General features: G+C 38.4%; 1 protein-coding gene across 2 annotated transcripts in view; it reads right to left on the minus strand.

Moving 5' to 3' along the window:
* TTC17 (tetratricopeptide repeat domain 17) overlaps positions 1-21,384 on the minus strand; it is a 155,215-nt gene that overhangs the window by 20,071 nt on the left and 113,760 nt on the right. For both annotated transcript variants that reach the window (XM_067749343.1, XM_067749342.1), the window contains 2 exons: positions 19,772-19,931; positions 18,769-18,852 (listed from right to left, as the gene is read on the minus strand). In XM_067749343.1, coding sequence (XP_067605444.1) covers positions 18,769-18,852; positions 19,772-19,931 — 244 coding nt within the window. The remainder of the gene's footprint in view (positions 1-18,768; positions 18,853-19,771; positions 19,932-21,384) is intronic.

Here is a 21,384-nt window from a genome sequence, read left to right on the forward strand (position 1 = left end):
CAACGAAAATACCAGGATCCAAAACCTGTGGGATGCAGCAAATCAGTTCTAAGAGGGAAATTTATAGCAATACAATCCTACCTCAAGAAACAAGACAAATCTCAAATAAACAATCTAACCTTACACTTAAACTAGAAAAAGAAGAAGAAAGAAAACCCAAAGTTAGTAGAAGGAAAGAAATCATAAAGATCAGAGCAGAAATAAATGAAATAGAAACAAAGAAAGATGTTAAAAATCTTCCAAAAAATAAAACTCCAGGACCAGATGGCTTCACAGGTGAATTCTATCAAACATTTAGAGAAGAGTTAACATCTATCCTTCTTAAACTCTTCCAAAATTGGAGAGGGAGGAGCACACCCAAACTTGTTCTACGAGGCCACCATCACCCTGACACTAAACTGGACAAAGATATCACAAAAAAAGAAAATTATAGACCAATATCACTAATGAACATAGATGCAAAAATCCTCAACAAAATACTAGCAAACAGAATCCAACAATGCATTAAAAGGATCATACACCATGATCAAGTGGGATTTATCCCAGGGATGCTGGGATTCTTCAATATACGTAAAACAATCAATGTGACACACCATATTAACAAACTGAAAAATAAAAAACATATGATCTGTGCTATTGTTAGGAAAACAGATTCACCACCCAGTGAAATCATAGACTCTTGGCTGTTAGAAGGAACCTGGAGAAAAGAGAGTCAGAATAAATGACTTATTTGATGCCTAAAAAAAAAAAAAAACATATGATCATCTCAATAGGTGAGGAAAAAGCTTTTGACAAAATTCAACACCCATTTATGATAAAAACTCTCCAGAAAGTGGGCACCGAGGGAAACTACCTCAACATAATAAAAGCCATATATGACCAACCCACAGCAAACACCACTCTCAATGGTGAAAAACTGAATGCATTTCCTCTAAGATCAGGAACAAGATAAGGATGTCCACTCTCATCACTATTACTCAACAGAGTATTGGAAGTCTTAGCCACATCAATCAGAGAAGAAAAAGAAATAAAAGGAACACAAATTGGGAAAGAAGAAGTAAAAGTGTCACTGTTTGTAGATGACATGATACTATACATAGAGAATCCTAAAGATGCCACCAGAAAACTACTGGAACTAATCAACGAATTTGGTAAGGTTGCAGGATACAAAATTAATGCACTGAAATCTCTTGCATTCCTATACACTAACAACGAAAGATCAGAAAGAGAAATAAAGGAAACAATCCCATTTACCATCGCAACAAAAAGAATAAAATACCTAGGAATAAACCTACCTAAAGAGGCAAAAGACTTGTACTCAGAAAACTATAAAACACTGATGAAATAAATCAAAGATAACATAAACAGATGGAGAGATATACCATGCTCCTGGATTAGAAGAATCAATATTGTGTAAATGACTATACTACCCAAAGCAATCTACAGGTTCAATGCAATCCCTATCTAATTACCAATGGCATTTTTCACAGAACTAGAACAAGAAATTTTACAATTTGTATGGAGACAGAAAAGACCCCAAATAGCCAATCTTAGGAAATGAAAACAGAGCTGGAGGAATCATGCTCCCTGATTTTAGACTATACTACAAAGCTACAGTTATCAAGGCAGTATGGTACTGGCACAAAAATAGAAATATAGATCAATGGAACAGGATAAAAAGCCCAGAGATAAACCCACGCACATATGGTCACCTTATCTTTAACAAAGGAGGCAAAAATATACAACAGAGAAAAGATAGTCTCTTCAATAAGTGGTGCTGGGAAAACTGGAGAGCTACATGTAAAAGAATGAAATTAGAACACACCCTACCACCATATACAAAAATGAAGTAAATGGATTAAAGATCTAAATGTAAGGTCAGACACCATAAAACTCTTAGAGGAAAACACAGGCAGAACACTCCATGACATGCATTACAGCAAGATCCTTTTTGACCCACCTCCTAGAGTAAGGGAAATAAAAAACAAAAATAAACAAATGGGACTTAATGAAACTTAAAAGCTTTTGCACAGCAAAGGAACCCATAAATAATATGAAAAGACAACCCTCAGAATGGGAGAAAATATTTGCAAACAAAGCAAATGACAAAGATTAATCTCCAAAATATACAAGCAGCTCATGCAATTCAATACCACAAAAACAAACAACCCAATCCAAAAATGGGCGCAAGACCTAAATAGACATTTCTCCAAAGAAGATATACAGATGGCCAACAAATACATGAAAAGATGCTCAACATCACTAATCATTAGAGAAATGCAAATCAAAACTACAATGAGGCATCATCTCACACCAGTCAGAGTGGTCATCATCAAAAAATCTACAAACAATAATGCTGGAGAGGGTGTGGAGAAAAGAGAACCCTCTTGCACTGTTGGTGGGAATGTCAATTGATAACAGCCACTATGGAGAACAGTATGGAGGTTCCTTAAAAAACTAAAAATAGAACTATCATACGACCCAGCAATCCCACTACTGGGCGTATACCCTGAGAACACCGTAATTCAAAAAGAGTCATGTACCACAATGTTCACTGCAGCACCGTTTACAATAGCCAGGACATGGAAGCAACCTAAATGTCCATCAACAGATGAATGGATAAAGAAGATGTGGCACATATATACAATGGAATATTACTCAGCCATAGAAAGGAACGAAATTGAGTTATGTGTAGTGAGGTGGATGGACCTAGAATCTGTCATACAGAGTGAAGTAAGTTAGAAAGAGAAAAACAAATACTGTATGCTAACGCATACATATAGATTTTAAAAAGCGGTACTGATGAACCTAGTGGCAGGGCAGGAATAAAGACGCAGACGTAGAGAATGGACTTGAGGGCATGGTGGGGAAGGGGAAGCTGGGATGAAGTGAGAGAGTAGCACTGACATATATACACTACCAAATGTAAAATGGATGGCTAGTGGGAAGCTGCTGCAGAGCACAGGGATATCAGTTCGGTGCTTTGTGATGAGCTAGAGGGATGGGATAGGGAGGGTGGGAGGGAGGCGATATAGGGATATATGTATACGTATAGCTGATTCACTCTGTTGTACAGTAGAAACTAACACAACTTTGTAAAGCATTTATACTCCAATAAAGATGTGAAAAAAAAAACACTACAGAAAAAAGCTGACAGCTTTTAATAGAGCTGTTATGGTCATATTCCATGGGTTTCCTCATGGTTCAACTTGCTGCAATGTAGTAAAAATCAGTTAAGACATAAAATTAAAGCATTATTTCCCAGAAAAAGAAAAAAAATTGAAGTACAGTTGATTTACAATGTTATATTAGTTTCAGATATACAACACAGTGATTAGATGTTTTTACAGATCACACTCTATTTAAAGTTATTGGGGGACTTCCCTGGTGGCGCAGTGGTTAAGAATTCGCCTGCCAGTGCAGGGGACATGGGTTTGAGCCCTAGTCCAGGAAGATCCCACATGCCACAGAGCAACTAAGCCCGTGCGCCACAACTACTGAGGCTGAGCTCCAGAGCCCACGAGCCACAACTACTGAGCGCGTGTGCCACAACTACTGAAGCCTGCGTGCCTAGATCCTGTGCTCCGTAACGAGAAGCCACCACAGTGAGAAGCCTGCGCACCGCAATGAAGAGCAGCTCTCACTTGCCGCAACTAGAGAAAGCCCGCACAGCAACAAAGACCCAACACAGCCATAAATGAATAAATAAACATAAAAAGAAATATAGTTATTCAGTTGGCCAAAATGTTCAGTTTTTTCCGTAAGATGGCTTTAGCAGCACTTAGTTGCCTTTAACCTCATTCGAAACAATTTTGTTAGATTGTATTGTGACAGCTGTCATATCAGCGTGCATTTTTAAAAAAACATCAAAATTGGTGAATTTTTGTGTAGCCATTTTAATACTGAAGATGGAAGAAAAAAGCAACATTTTTGGCCTATTATGCTTTTTTAAAAATAAATTTATTTATTTATTTACTTATTTATTTTTGGCTGCGTTGGGTCTTTGTTGCTGCGTGTGGGCTTTTCTCTAGTTGTGGCAAGCGGGGGCTACTCTTCCTTGCGATGCGTGGGCTTCTCATTGCGGTGGCTTCTCTTGTTGTGGGGCACGGGCCCTAGTGTGCATGGGCTTCAGCAGTTGTGGCAGGCGGGCTCTGTAGTGGTGGCTTGCAGGCTCTAGAGCGCAGGCTCAGTAGTTGTGGCGCACAGGCTTAGTTGCACCATGGCATGTGGGATCTTCCCAGACCAGGGTTCGAACCCGTGTCCCCTGCATTGGCAGGTGGATTCTTAACCACTGCACCACCAGGAAAGTCCCAATTATGCTTTATTATTTCCAGAAAGGTACAAATGCAACTGAAATGCAAAAAAAGATTTGTGCAGTGTATGGAGAAGGTGCTGTGACTGATTGAACGTGTCAAAAGTGGTTTGCGAAGTTTTGTGCTGGAGATTTTTCGCTGGACGATGCTCCACTGTTGTGTAGACCAGCTGAAGTTATAGCAATCAAATTGAGACATTAATTGAGAAAAATCAAAGTTATCATACAGGAGATAGCCGACATACTCAAAATATCCAAATCAAGTGCTGAAAATCATTTGCACCAGCTTGGTTATTTAATCGCTTTGATGTTTGGGTTCCACGTAAGTTAAGCGCAAAAAACCTACTTGACCATGCAATTCTCTACTTAAACGTAACAAAAACATTGTTTTTAAAACAAATTGTGACGGGCGATGAAAAGTGGATACTGTACAATAATGTGGAATGGAAGAGATCGTGGGGCAAATGAAATGTACCACCACCAACCACACCAAAGGCCGGTCTTCATCCAAAGAAGGTGATGTTGTGTATATGGTGGGATTGGAAGGGAGTCCTTTATTATGAGTTCCTTCCGAAAAACCATACGATTAATTCCAACAAGTACTGCTCCCAATTAGACCAACTGAAAGCAGCACCTGATGAGAAGCGACCAAAATTAGTCAACAGAAAATGCATAATCTCCCATCAGGATACCGCAAGACCGTATGTTTCCTTGATGACCAGGCGAAAACTGTTACAGCTTGGCTGGGAAGTTCTGATTCATCCGCTGTGTTCACCAGACATTGCACATTCGGACTCCCATTTATTTTGGTCTTTACAAAATTCTCTTAGTGGAAAAAATTTCAATTCCCTGGAAGACTGTAAAAGGTACCTGGAACAGTTCTTTGCTCAAAAAGATAAAAAGTTTTGGGAAGATGGAATTTTGAAGTTGCCTGAAAAATGGCAGAAGGTAGTGGAACAAAAGGGTGAATATGTTGTTCAATAAAGTTCTTGGTGAAAATGAAAAATGTGTCTTTTATTTTTACTTTAAAAACGAAGGAACTTTTTGGCCAACCCAATATTATAAAATATTGGCTATATTCCTTGTGCTGTACATTAAAATGTCGTGTCTTATTTATTTTATACCTAGTAGTCTGTACCTCTTAATCCCCTTCCTCGTGCTGCCCCTCTGCCCACCCCTCACCTCCCTCGTAACCACTAGTTGATTCTTTGTATCTATACAACTGCTTCTGTTTTGTTATATTCATTCACTTACTTTTTTAGATTCCACATGTAAGTGAAAACATGCAGTATTTGTTTTTCTCTGATTTATGACACTAAGTATAATACCCTCCAAGTCCATCCATGTTGTTGCAAATGGCAAAATTTCATTCTTTTTTATGACCGAGTAATATTCCATTGTGTGTGTGTGTGTGTGTGTGTGTGTGTGTGTGTCTTCTTTAACCATTCATCTGTTGATAGACACTTAGGTTGCTTCCATATCTTGAATTAGTGTTTCCATTTTCTTTGGATATATACCCAGGAGTAGAATTGCTGGATCATATGGTAGTTCTATTTCTAATTTTTTGAGGAACCTCTATAATGTTTTCCATGACAGCTGTGCCAATTTACATTCCCACCAACAGTGAACTAGGGTTTCCCCTTTCTCCACATCCTTGCCAACACTTATTTGTTAACTTTTTGTAGATAGCCAGGTGTGAGGTGATAGCTCATTGTGGTTCTGATTTGCATTTCCCTGATGATTAATGATGTTGAGCATCTTTACATATGCCTGTTGGCCATTTGTATGTCTTCTTTGGAAAAATGCCCATTCAGATCTTCTGCCCATTTTTAAATAAGGTTATTTGTTTTTCTAATATTGAGTTGAATGAGCTTTTTATAAATTTTGGATATTAATCCCTTATCAGACATATCATTTGCAAATACATTTTCCCATTCAGTAGGTTGCCTTTTTGTTTTGTTGAGGGTTTCCTTTGTTGTGCAAAAGTTTTAAAGTTTATTTAGGCCTCATTTGTTTAGTTTTGCTTTTGTTTTCCTTGCCTGAGAAGACAGATCCAAAAATATATTGCTAAGAATTATGTCATAGAATATACTGCCTGTGTTTTCTTCTAGGAGTTTTATGGTTTCCAATTTTCCATTTAGATCTTTAATCCATTGAGTTATTTTTATATATGATGTGATAATATGTTCTAATTTCATTCTTTTCATGTAGCTGTCCAGTTTTCCCAACACCACTTACTGAAGAGACTGTCTTTTCCCCATTGTATATATCTGCCTCCTTTGTCATAAATTGACAATATGTGTGTGGGTTTATTTCCAGGCTCTCTATTCTATTCCATTGATCTATGTGTCTGTTTTTGTGCCAGTACCATGCTGTTTTGATGACTATAGCTTTGTAGTATAGTCTGAAGTTAGGGAACATGATACCTCCAGCTTTGCTCTTTTTTCTCAAGATTGCTTTGGCAATTTGGGGTCTTTTGTGGTTCCATACAAAATTTAGAACTATTTGTTCTAGTTCTGTGAAAAATGTCATGGATATTTTGATAAGGGTTACACTAAATCTCTAGATTGCTTTAAGTAGTATAGACATTTCAACAATATTAATTCTTCCAAACCATGAACATGGGATATCTTTCCATTTATTTGTATCATCTTCAATTTTGTTCATCAGCATCTTACAGTTTTCAGAGTATAGATCTTTCATTTCCTTGGTTAAAATTATTAAGTATTTTATTATTTTTGATGCAACTGTTTCCTTGCTTCCTCTTTCTGATAGTTACTAGTGTATAGAAAAGCAACAGATTTCTGTATATTAATCTTGTATCCTGCAAATTTACTGAATTCATTCGTTAGTTCTAATAGTTTTTTGGTGGAGACTTCAGGGTTTTCTATATGTAGTATCATGTCATCTGCACATAGTGACCATTTTACTTCATCCTTGGATGCCTTTTCTGTTTCTTGTCTGATTGCTATGGCCAGGTCTCCTAATACTATGTTAAACAGAAATGGTGAGCGTGGACATCCTTGTCTTATTCCAATTTTAAATGAAAAGCTTTCAGTTTTTCACCACTGAGTATGATGTTAGCTGGGTTTGTCATAAATGGCCTTTATTATGTTGAGATCTGTTCCCTCTATACCAACTTTGTTGAGAATATTTATCATGAATGGGTGTTGAATTTTGTTAAATGCATTTTCTGCATCTATTGAGATGATTGTGTGATTTTTATCCTTTGTTTTGTTAATGTGGTGTATCACATTGATTGATTTGCAGATACTGAACGATTCTTACATCTCTGGAATAAATCTCACTTGATCACAGTGTATGACCTTTTTGTATATTGTTGAATCTGACTTGCTAATATATATATATATATTTTAAATATTTATTTAGGCTGTGCCACATCTTTTTTTTTTAAATTAACATCTTTATTGGAGTATAATTGCTTTACAATGGTGTGTTAGTTTCTGGACTTGCTAATATTTCATTGAGGTTCTTTGCATTTGTATTCATCACAGATATTAGCCTGTAATTTTCTTTTTCTTTGTAGTATCTTTGTCTGATTTGGGTATCAGGATAATGATGGTCCCACAGAATGAATTTGGGAGTACTGCCTTCTCTTCAAGTTTTTGTCATAGTTTGAGAGGGGTAAGTATTAACTTTTCTTTATATGTTTGGTAGAATTCCCCCATGAAGCCATCCAGTCCTGGACTTCTGTTTGTTGGGCGTTTTTTTTATTATTGATTTAATTTTAATAAAAGTATCTTGTCTGTTCAGATTATCTATTTCTTCCTGATTCAGTCTTAGAAGATTATATGTTTCTGGAAATTTATCCATTTCTTGTAGTTTGTCCAATTTGTTGGCATATAACTGTTCATAGTATTCTCTTATGACTGTATTTCTGTGATATGTTTTAATTTCTCCTCTTTCATTTCTTTTTTTAAAAAATATTTATTTATTTATTTGGCTGTGCCAGGTCTTTAGTTGTGGCATGCGGGATCTTTATTTACAGCATGCAGAATCTTTAGTTGCAGCATGCAAACTCTTAGTCACGGCATATGGGATCTAGTTCCCCGACCAGGGATCACATCCAGGCCCCCTACACTGGGAGTGTGGAGTCTTAGCCACTGGACCACCAGAGAGGTCCCTTTCCTCTTTCATTTCTTATTTTATTTGGGTCCTCTCTCTTTCATTCTTAATGAGCCTGACTAAAGTCTTATCAATTCTGTTTATCTTTTCAAAAAACCAGCTCTTGGTTTCACTGATCTTTTTTTTTTTTTACGGTGTGCGGGCCTCCCACTGCTGTGGCCTCTCCCGCCGCGGAGCACAGGCTCCAGACGCGCAGGCCCAGCGTCCATGGCGCACGGGCCAAGCCGCTCCGCGGCATGCGGGATCCTCCCGGACCGGGGCACGAACCCATGTCCCCCGCATCGGCAGGCGGACTCTCAACCACTGCGCCACCAGGGAAGCCCTCACTGATCTTTTCTACTGTTTTGTTTTGTCTTGTTTGGTCTCTATTTTACTTCCTTTCATATCTTTACTATTTCCTAACTTCTTCTAATTTTAAGCTTTATTTTTCTTTTTCTAATTCCTTTAGGGGGTAGGTTAGGTTATTTGAGATTTTTCTTGTTACTTGAGGTATGCCTGAATTGCTACCAACTTCCCTCTTAGAACTGTTTTTGCTGTGCCCTATAGATTTTGGAAAGTTTTTTGTTTTCATTTGTCTCAAGGTATTGTCTGATTTCGTCTTTGACTTTTTCATTGACGCATTGGTTTTTAAGCATCATGTTGTTTAGTCTCCACGTGTTTGTGTTCTTCCCATTTTTCTTTTGTAACTGATCTCTAGTTTCATACTGTTGTGGTCGGAAAAGATGCTTGATGTAATTTCTGTCCTCTTAAATTTATTGGGAGTTGTTTTGTGGCCTAGCATGTGATCTGTCTGAAAAGAATGTGTATTCTGCTGTTTTTGGATGGAACGTCCTGTAGACATCTATTAAGGCCAAGTGGTCTAACATGTCATTTAAGACCACTGTTTCCTTATTGATTTTCTGTCTGGATGATTTGTCCACTGATGTAACTGGGGTATTAAAGTCCCCTACTATTATTGTATTACTGTCAACCTTTAGGTCTTTTAATATTTGCTTTATATATTTAAGTGCTCCTGTATTAGGTGCATATATGTTTATTAATGCTATATCCTCTTCTTGTGTTGATTCTTTTATCATTATATAATGCCCTTCTTTGTCTTTTATTACAGACTTTGTTTTAAAGTGGAAAACAGTATCTAAAGATCACAATCTGGGTACTAAGGGTGCCTACTAATAGTGGGCTAGTCATAGATTCTAGTCTTTTCAGTAAAATAAAGCTAGGACATGTGTAAATATATCAATAAAATAGTTCAAGAATTCTTACTAATACTTCCAATTCAAGACTAGAGATGTTTACTTATCATCATTCTCACATCTCTATGTCCTTTTACCCATACTCAAAATTCCGGTTTTCAACATCACCAACAAAATTACTCATTTATTTTGCAATACATACACCTACAATCTCAAAAGAATAACATCAATATTATTAATACAATAGTATTACTGAAAACAGTATAAGGTTTTCTTTTGTTCTTAGGGTAAATTCCATTAAGGATGTACAGCCAAATAACTGTGTTTTAAAGTCACTTGGAATTCTTCCTCTTGATATGGTTATACTACCAATGGAATGCAAAGTTAGGCTCATTTAATTTTACTTTTAATTAGGAATTCTCTTATTTAAAAATTCTTTGTAATTATGCAAAATATTTATTTGGTTCCAAAGTCAAACAACAACAACAAAAAACCAATGAAGATTCAAGGAAATCTAGCTTAATTCCGTGCTTTTCTATCCTATTTCTGTCTTCCTTCCATGGGACACCATTTAAATTTTTTTTTTCAAATTTAGTCTTTCATTTTAAAATATCTATTTCTCTCTACATATAATTCCCCTCCCCACAAGTTGCTATTTTAAAGAGATAAAGAGTAACCTAAGACATAATATTTTTCTACTGTTCTTTTTTTTATTTGCTATATCCTGGAGATTACTCCATATAAGTTTATAGAGATGGTCCTCATTCATTTTGACAGCTTCAGAAGTCTCCATTGTGTGGATGTTCACACACAATGAGCAGCCACATGGGACTTTTTATTCAATCAACCCCCTACTACTGGGCATTTGGATTGTTTTAGTTTACTATTACAAATCAGGTTATAATCAACAGCCTTATTCACAGGTATTTTTGTCAGGTAATTTTTTTTGCCATTGTATTTACAGGAAAGATTCCTAAAAGCAGGATTGCTGGCTGGATGGGTAAATGAATGTATAATTTTGCTAGATATTGTCAATTTTCTCTCCATAGAGATTATTCCATTTTGCATTTCTACCAGCAGTGTATGACACTGCCAGTTTTCCCATGGTCTCACCAAGGGTATCCTAGCCTATCAAACTTCTAAATTTTTGCCAATGATATGGGCAGGAAATAGCTCAGTGTAATTTTGTTCTTTTTTTTAGCTTTTTGAGGTAGAAGCACAGATCACTACGTTTCAGTCATTTTTTTTTTTTAACTAACATATCCATTTAGGGCTATAAACTTCCCTCAAGCATTGCTTTAGTTGCATCCCATAAGTTTTGATATGCCAAATCTTTATTGTCATTCATTTCAAAATATTTTCTAATTTTGCTTTCTTCACTGAACCCGGAGTCATTCAGAGGTGTAGTATAATCTCATCAAAATCATTGGGAATTTTCTATCCTTTTTTTTCGGATTTTTTTTCTAGGTTAATTCCACCATCGTCAGAAAGTAAACTCTAAATTGCTTCAGTGGTTTAATATTTAATTGAGGTTTAATTTATGATTCAGCTTATGATCAATATGGTGAATGTTCCATATGCATTTTAAAAATAAGAATATCCTCACAGTTGAATGTGGCATTATATAAATATCAGTTATGTCAAGTTTATTAGTAAGATCTTCTATATCTTAATTTTTTGTCTGCTTAGTTCTATCACCTATTAAGAGGTAAGTTAAAGTCTATTTTGATTGTGGATTCATCTATTTCTCCTTTTACATGTCAATGTTTAATGCTTGTCTATATAATGTGGAACTATGGCATTGGTTTCATATAGATTTACAACTTTCAATATCCTGGTGGACTGACCACTTTATCATTATGAATTGTCTTTATCTGTAGTAATGCTTCTTGCTTTAAATTCCACATTGTCTGATATTAGTATAGTTACACCAGGTTCTTTTGATTAATGTTTGTATGATGTATCTTTTTTCCATCAGTTTAATTTCGACTGTTTTGTATCTTATATTAAGATGTGTTACTTTAAACAGCACATAATTGGGTTCAAGATTTTAACCTAGTCTGATAATGTTAGCACTCTAATTGGGGTACCTAGTCCTTTTATATTTATTGTGATTACTGATATACTGGGTTTATCACTATCATCTTACCATTTGTATTCTATTTCACCCACCTGTTTTATAATCCTTTGTCTTCCTTGCCTCCTTTATGAATTAATCAAATGTTTTTTATTATTCCATTTTCCCTTAATTATACTTTAACTGTTCTTTTAGTGGTTAGCCTAAAAGTATAACATGCATCTTTGAATTATTACAGACAAAAAATATAAATTATTACTTTAATTTTATTACTTTCCTGAAATGTTAAAGCCTAACACTTTGTCTATGTGTATTCCTGGGAAATTAATCTCATGTTAACTTTTCAGCTAAGTTGCCCTGGAAACATAATAAAGGTGGAATGTCACCCACATTACTAGGCAACATTGTTTATGGTAAAGATGACCTGACTGTAAACTGCTAGTGGACTGTGATGATCTGGTAGGAAGCCACAGCTCTGAGCTTTCCCCAGTGTGATGTTTCTTGTCCCTTGTTGGAACTCTTGGGCTCTAGGCCCATAGGACTGGTAAAGAGGCACTGGTTCTTACATGGAACTTGAGACTTCCAGGCCAGGATGGTTCCCACACTCATCCATGTGGTCTTGATCCTTTATCCCTGAGCTATCAATTGGGTGGTTGGAGCAGAGAACAGTCCCCAAGACTGCTGCCAGAGAGCTATGGGGACTCCTGGAGAAATACATGAAAAGCTTCCCTGCTGGCCTGCTGTATGTCCTGTTCTATATCCTCCTGAGTGAAGGCAAGAAAGGTGCCCTACTGAGGTGTGCAAGTATGAAATATCTATCGAGCTGGTCTTAAAACCACAAACAGTGGGCACTGCAGAGCAGCAGTAGCAATGAAACAGACTTTCATATCCTTGGTTCAATATGGCCAAGGCACCAGGACACAAAGGGAATGATGGAGAGGAAGATGCTGATAAGACTGAAGCCTCAGTGGGGGCCAACTTGCCCCCAGTCTGATGGCAGAAGCTTGACACTGTGTGACAGGGGATAAAGCTTCCCCTTGTAGGAATGGATGAAAGCTGGAGACAAACTTATGCCGAGAGAAAATGCCCCACTGTCCATGAAATGGAGCTGACCAGAAACCTAGTTACAAATGGGCTGACTGGCAAGAATGATATTGCCTTGGTGTAGTTGATGCATTTGAGCCAAAGTAGGCATTGATGCCTGACAGGGGGCGGGGAGGAGACAAGCACATGAGCTTAAGACTCCATGTTTGTAACTAGGTCTGGATCAGAAAAGGAGGTGGAGCAGCTTGGTTCTGACCCAAGTTGGGTTGGCTGTAGATCTAACCAGCACAAAGTAGTGCCCACAAGCCACCACCTGAAGACCTGGGGAGACAAAAATGGGAGAACTATTTCTGCACTAGCCCACAAGGTCAAACAGGACAACGTGGCAACCTGGCATACAAACCAGCTGCGGGGTCAATGGTGGCAGCATGGTGTGCATCTGGGGCCAGAGGTGAGACCTCTGCAGAGGCTACCACGTGTGGAGAGTAACCTCAGCTGCAACCTGGGCAGCTTTCTGAGGGTTCTGGTAGTGCATAATGATTTAACCCTGAAATGGAGTCTGACCAATGTCATCTGCTGACACTTAGTGATAATTATGGTAATGCAAACTAAAAACTCCCTAAAGAGACAACTACAGATGGGCTCTTCAAGAAATAATAAAGGATAACGACTGAGCATTTTAAAAGTTGGAGCAGAGAGGATATGGAGATCCTTGTTTTCTGAAAGGTAAATGGGAAGGGCTGCTTCTGCTTTGTTATCACTGCCATTTTCTAAGTGTGGTCCTCAGATCAGCAGCATCACTCAGTATCAGCTGTGAACTTACTAGAAATGCAAATTCTCAAGCCCGGCCCTAGACCTACTAAATCAGTAAGTCCTGTCATAGAAGCCTAGCAATCTGTTTTAACAAGTCCTCCAGGTGACTGTGGTGTACCCTAAAGTCTGAGAACTACTGTACTAAAGTTAATAACTCAAGGTCATGGAGGTCAGTCTGTGAGCCCACAATGGAAACTGATGTTGGATTACCTTCTAGCCCTATTTCCCTGAAGACCTAATAAAGGGGGAATGTTAGCTGTCACTAGGCAAGACAACTTACAGTAAAAATGGCCTTGGTTGGTAAACTGTATCTGGACTGATAAGACTGGGAAAAAACTATAAACACCAGGTAGGAAGCTTGGAGCCTCTAAGTGCCATGGTTCTTGTAGCTAGCCGTGTCCCTTTCTAGCACTCTATGCCCATGTGGCTATTATAAAAGATACTGGTTCTCATATGGAACTTGGAGCATCTAAGCCAGGGTAGTTCCCACACTTAATCATTTGATTTGTTCCCAAGCATGTGAACAGTCACTTGGCAGGAAAGAAGGGTGGGCAGAGAATGGTCCCTGGCCTAAGTGAGTGCTCATTCTGGAGGTATATGACTGATGCTGCTGTGGTGTCCTAGCCCCTTATCCTTCTGGGTGAAGCCCACTCTAAGTGAGGCCAATTACATGAGTGTGAAATGTCTAACTGGACCTGAGACCATCTACAGTGATCAGTGCAATTCCTTTCTGCCTTTTGTGTTGCTTTTGTCATGACCTGTAACCTCAGAAGACACTACTTATTATTTTGTACTGTCATACTCATTTACATATACTCTAATATTTTCTCTTTCTGTTGCTCTTCACTCTTTCTTGTATTTCTGAGTTTCTACCTGGCATAGTTTTCCTTCTGCCTGAAAAAATCCCTTTAGTGATTTTTTAATGCAAGTCTGTTGATAACATATATCTTTCAGTTTCTTGTGGTCTAAAACCGTTATCTAAACTTCATTTTAAAAAAATCAAGGTATAATTTAAATACAGAGAAACGCTCAGACCTTAGGTATAACATTCCATTTTGACTACTGCTTAAAGACACAGAAAACTTCCAACACTCCAGAAAGTCCTTTCAAGTTGCTTCCCAGTCAACCGCTTCCCCCCACAAAGCAATCACTGTTCTGATTTCTATCACCATAGGTTAGTTTTGCCTGTTCTAGAATTTCATATAGTTGAGATCATACACTATACACTTTTTTTGTGTCCAACGACTTTTATTAGCAATAATATTTTTGAGATTCATCAATATGGATATAGGGTCCTTCTTGCAGAATAGTATCCAGTGTATAAATATAACACTGTTTATCCCTTCTTCTACTGATGGGCATCTTACTGTTTCCAGATTTTTGGATGTTACGAATAAATCTGCTGTGAACTTTTTTTTTTTTTTGCGGTACACGGGCCTCTCACTGCTGTGGCCTCTCCCATTGCAGAGCACAGGCTCTGGACGCGCAGGCTCAGCAGCCATGGCTCACGGGCCCAGCCGCTCCGTGGCATGTGGGATCTTCCCGGATCAGGGTACGAACCCGCGTCCCCTGCATTGGCAGGCGGACTCTCAACCACTGCGCCACCAGGGAAGCCCCTACTGTGAACATTTTTTAACAAGTATTTTGTGGACATAGTTTTCATGTCTCTTTGATAAATACCTAGCAGTAAAATTACTGGGTCATATATGCTTAACTTTTTAATAGACTACCAGACTGTCTTCCAAAATGACTGTACCATTTTATACTCTCACCAGCAATGTATCAGAGTTCTGGTTTCTCCATATCATCTTGAACATCTGTATCATCAATCTTTTTCATTTTAGCCCTTCTAACTCTCATAATGTTTCTTGCTTCAAAGTTGTTTTTTTTTTAAAAAAGAGTGTAGCCATATCTGCCTTTTTTATTGTTTGCATGGTATATTATTTTCCATCTTTGTACTTTCAACCCTTCTGTATCCTAATATTTGAAGAATTTCTCTTATAAGCAGCATATAGTTGGATTAAAAAAATCCATTCTATACAAAATGCTTAAATTATAAATCTTTTTTGTAGTTAACTACTGATATACTTTATTTACTATTTTACTATTTGTGTTCTATTTTTATGTGACTCTACCTTTCTCGATTTTCTTTGGATTAATCAAATGTTTCACATTACTCCATTTTCTTTCCACTGAATTATATTGTAAAACCATTTTTAGTAGTTAGCCTAGAGCTTAAAACATACATTCTTACTCATTACAGTCCAATGCAAATTATTTCTTTTACTACTTGGCTGATACCAATTAAACCTTAGAACTTTTAAACTACATTTATTTCCCTCCCATCATTTATGTTACTGTTACCATGAATTTTAGTTATATATAAAGGTGAAGCTCCTCAGGGCAGTACAGTTATCATTTTGTACAATTACTCTTCATTTATATTTTCTTTCCAGTGTTCTTCTTTCCCTCTGGCATGTCCATATTTCTATCTGGGATCGTTTTTCTGAAGAACTCCCTTTAATTTTTATTTCAGTGCAGGCCTACTGATGCCTAAGTCTCTGAATTTTATTGGTTTAAACACATCTTTACTTCACCTTAATTTTTGAACAGTATTTTTGCTGGTATAGAATTTTAGGCTTGCAGTTTTCTTCTTTAGTACTTTAAAGATGTCATTACATTGGCTTCTAGTTTCCATCATTTCCACTGAGAAGCTGTCAGTTTTATTGTTGCTCCTTTTAAAGGCACTGCGGTAGATAAAAGATAGGCCATAGTCTTTGCACTGCCAGCAGGCGGAGGATACTTCCCCTGCCCTGGGACTTTGCTTTGACAGATAGAAGGGGTGAAAGTGGTGCTGTTCCACCTCTGTGCATGGACTCTAAGCTTCTGCTTTCACCCTCTTGGAGCCCTGAGCCACCATGTAAAAAGGTCCAGCTTCTCTGCTAGAGAGACTACTTGGAGAGAGACGATATCCAACTGTGTCCCAGCTATTCCAATTGCTCCAGCCTTCTTTGGTGACCAGCCCCACTTAGGTCTCCCCATGTCTATAGTTGCATGAATGATTCCAAGTCAGATCAGAAGATAGTCCAGCTCAGGTTGTAGAATCTTGAGCAAATAATAGTTTTGTTTTAAGCCAGTAAATCCTGGCATGATTTATTAGGCAAAAAGATAACTGGAAATAGTATTTGGCATCAAGAATGGAGTGTGGCCGCAACAGAAACTTAAAGCATGTGACATAAGTCTGGGGAACGGGTTGAGGACACTTGACGAAGGAGCAGCAACGAGACCATTAATGAAGGTTGGAAGAGCACTGGGGATACTGCTACTGGACCCTGGAGAAGCGGCATTATAATCTATTGGCAAAACAAATAGTGCGGCTGTATCTTGGAATATAGGAAAATACCTAACAAAGCTGTGGATCTGGCCAGGAAGACCTCTAGGAAGAGCGCTAAAAGTGACAAATGGTTTTTTAAAAATCACCTATAATTTTTTTAGGTATTAAAAGAGAGAGGAGACCTAAACAAGGAACTATGCAGTTTTCAAGCAAAATTTAGAGAAAATGCTTCCAACCTGGGACTTGCAGGGTTAGAAAATGAAACTTTCTCAATTGCCAGCTTCTCTAGTCAGCACAAGGTTTCGACAAAAAGTCAAATCCAGGTGCTACCAGTAAAACTATGGCCTCAGGATTAAGATCAAATCAAAAGCACGGCAGTAAGACACTTTGTTACTACCACCTCAGAAAGATCTGAGTCTAGATTTAAGCCTCAGAGACTCTCCGTTAGACCAAAGGTGTCTAAGAATCTTAAAGGTATTGCCCTGGACTCATGTTCAAAGGAGACAGGGGCCTTCTTGAAGAGATCTGTGGGTGTGGCTTTTGTCTGATGGGATGGCTTATAATTTGAAAGTCCACAAAGTTTTTCCAAGAAGTTGTGCCAAGGATAGAGACAGGCAGCAAGCTGAGTAAGCTATTCAGCTACAAATACAGGACACTCCTAAGGAAAAGGAAAGACAGCTCAGAGAGAAGAGCTGAAAGCTGAGAAACAGATTAGGAAACCAACCCCAGGGAACCAAAACAGGCCCTATTCAAGGAATATATCCTTGGGCTTCCCTGGTGGCGCAGTGGTTAAGAATCTGCCTGCCAATGCAGGGGACACAGGTTAGAGCCCCGGTCTGGGAAGATCCCACATGCCGCGGAGCTACTAAGCCCGTGTGCCATAACTACTGAGTCTGCGCTCTAGAGCCCGCGAGTCACAACTACTGAAGCCTGCATGCCTAGAGCCCGTGCTCTGCAACAAGAGAAGCCACCGCAATGAGAAGCCCGCGCACTGCAATGAAGAGTAGCCCCCGCTTGCCGCAACTAGAGAAAACCTCTCACAGCAACGAAGACCCAATGCAGCAATAAATAAATAAATTAATTAATTAATTAAAAAGGAATATATCCTACCCTGGAATTGGGGGAACCGGTGACATATGGCCAGATGAATTTCAGAATTCTCATGGAATAGTGATTGCTGAGTGCCTTCCACTTCCTCTCTTTTAAACTGATGCGATTATCCTATCCCTACCTACTAGAAGTGGAGTCGACCCTTTTAATCACTATTTTATGTTACCTCTTCAATATCATTATAATAATAAAGTGGAGAGATTCTTAACCATAAAATAATTAAATTAAAATTTAAAAACTTCCTCTTTATACAAATATCACACAGAGGCAGATGAAGTCTTAGAGACTCTTAATTATATTTTCTGTAGGCTGTATGAAAATATAGTTTTGCAAATATTTTTCATGATTTCAAAGAAAAAAAGATATTTCAAGATGTGATTCCCACCCACCATCCAAAATACCAAATATTCTTTATCACCAAAAAAGGAACACCTGACTTATTTCCCATACCTAGATTCCATAGTTCACAGTGGCATCACCTGAATATATCCACGCTGGACTATAAAAGAGAAAACTGACCATGTAAAGTTTAAGCACAGAAGGTCAACAAAGCAGCAAAAAAGAATACTAACCAACTGATGGAAAAAGTAATGGAAAAGTGATTGAAACATTCCATGTCATCCCTTCGGTACCAAGTATTAAGTAACTAACAGAACAGGTCAGAGCCACAGAGTGGCAAATAATCGGGAAAAGTTAGAAAGTGGGCAATAGTTTAGAGCTTTCCTACAGAGTGACTTACCTTTTCCAAAACTTTGGCAATTCGGGTGCCAATTTGTTCAAGTGACTGTTGTGGATATTGGTCTTTGCCAAGATTTTGCAATACCTGGTATGGGGAGAAAGATGGTAGATTAGAGGAATGAAAATGAGGGGAGGTCTGGTGACACTGCTGATGCTGAGTTGGGCACTGTACCACAGGTGCAGACTGCTTCTCTGGGGTACCTGCTGTGGTCCTGTTGGTAAAGCATTTTGTGGAAGATACACTGAAGGCCATTTTACCATCCCCTCAGCCTTCTCTCACTTAACAAAAATTATGGACATGTAAAACACATTCATTACAGTATTACAGAATATAGAGTAAGTAAAATAAAAAGCACTTGTAATCCTGTCACCCAGACACAACCACTGTTGATATCTCTTATGTATCTTTCAGATATTTTCCTATATACACATATATTATTTCTCTCACAGACTGTATACCATGGGATCACACTGTAAACTATTACCTACATTTTCACATAATATATTCTAAAAGTTTCTTCATGCCAATACATATATTTCTACTACATCTTTCTTAATGGCTCTTATTGTACACTATCTCACATCTATACCAAAACTTAGTTAACAAATCCTCTACTTATTTAACATGCCTCTGCTGTGGCATGTTTTCCAATTATTCTTCTATGTATATGCTGGGTCTGTCCTCTTTCCCTTCCTTCTTAAGAATGTCAATAGGAGGATTAACTGCCCCAAATATTTCTCACGAAGAGTCTCTGTCTGATGGCAAGCAGAATGCTACCCACCTCAAGGAATAAATCAGAATTAAAATTTCCTGCTCATAAAAAAAAGCATAAGCTCAGTCACAGGGCCTGAAAGAAATCAGGCTTTGCCTAAGCCACCTAGATGACAGCCATCTGAAAACAGGCAAAAAAATACGGCCTGGCTGCTTGTGCTTTCTGCTATCAGTTGCATCATGACTGTGGGACTAAAAACCACAGAGAGGCTGAATAACGCCGAGCACTCACCTCTGTTAACTGGCTCTCGCCCGTGTAATGGAGGCTGGCTCGGTTGGAAACCCCCTGCAAGTGGTCCAGGGTGTGCATGCTCGTGGGGAGATTGCCATTGCAAACAGGTTCCATAGCTGGCTGCTGTATTGGGGTGGCAAAGTCTATGTGCTCTGTGATGCTGAAAAATGGAGAGGACCACCTTAGCCGTGGAAAAATTGAGTGGGTGGGGAGAAAGAGTATTAATAATCAGCTGACCATAACTTCAACATATGCTTAGAAGTGTCTGGAACCACAGAATCTCACAATGGATGAGACTTCAGAAGTTATTTAGCCTGATCTCTCATTTTACAGGCACAAGGACTCCAGTGCCTGGTAATGACCATCTGTTGAATGTATGAATAGACATCGTACCCCGGGTCAAAGCAGCAGTGTTGGGATCTGAGTCTTGAACTCAGTATTTTCTCAGTCTCCTCAAGCTGCCTCCTTTCTATGCACCGTGATGTCTGATTTCCTTACTGCTGCTTGGCCACTTTTTCTCACCGGGGAGGTTTTAAACCAGGTGGGTTTTCTTCTAGGACTTCTTCTTCCAGGGTACAGATAGTGATAAATACCCACAGGTGGTTCTTATCTTTTACTTTCCCTCTATGCACAAGTACACTTGTCCCCACAGAAAAAGTTAGCTAAAGTTTAGACAGTAAATGTTATACAGATCCAGCTATTCACTGTATCTATGTATAAGATATAAGTACTTCCCTTCATGGTTCCAAAGGGGTCATTTTCCTGCTATAGACAGGCTAAATGTTATACCCTATCATATATACTGATGTGGCAAATTGGCACTGCCAAATTTTGTTATAGCTACTTAAAAAGTTTAACACATATTATGCAAACATTCATTCATTCATTATTTATTCACAGCCTATTACACGTCAGATATCAGGGTTATAATAATTAACAAAACATACCCAGTTCCCACAGTTATGATGCTCATAGTCTTGTGATAGTCGGTTATTACAGGTGTGATGAATTGTAAAAGATAAAAACACAGTGCAATGTCAGTTTACTACAGGAGGGTATATATTTCCTCCATGCTGATGGAGGAAGAAGGTGGTTAATGAAGGACTTCCTGCAGAAGAGGTTTAAGTGGAGACCAGAAGGAGAAGTATGAATTAACCAGGAAGGGAGAAGGTGCTGAGAACACAGGCAAAGGAGATACTACATGTGAAGGGAGGGAGCGGGGAGGGCAGAGCTGAAGACGGAAAGACATGCAGGGAGCAAATCATGAAGGGCTCTGTGGGCCACTGTGAACAGCGATATTTATGTTACTAGAGTATTTTAAGAATTATTTGACTTATATTTGAGGAATAACGCTGAGTACTGTGGACAGCATGGACTGAAGAGATGCAAGAATGAATAAACCAAAAGGACCAGCTAGGAGGCCACTGAATGAATCTAAGCGGAGATGACGGTACTCTGGTTTAAGGAGGCCGCAATGGGGATGAAGAAAAGCAGGTGGTTTTGAAAAATATTCAAAAGTTCTGGGAGTAGAGCAGTCTGACTAGGAGTGATTGTAAAATAAGAAGGCTTAGTGGTAAATCTTGGGGAACTCCAATGCTTAAAAGGTAGAAAAG

Source organism: Pseudorca crassidens, chromosome 9 (assembly GCF_039906515.1).
Source record: "Pseudorca crassidens isolate mPseCra1 chromosome 9, mPseCra1.hap1, whole genome shotgun sequence".
Taxonomy (NCBI): domain Eukaryota; kingdom Metazoa; phylum Chordata; class Mammalia; order Artiodactyla; family Delphinidae; genus Pseudorca; species Pseudorca crassidens.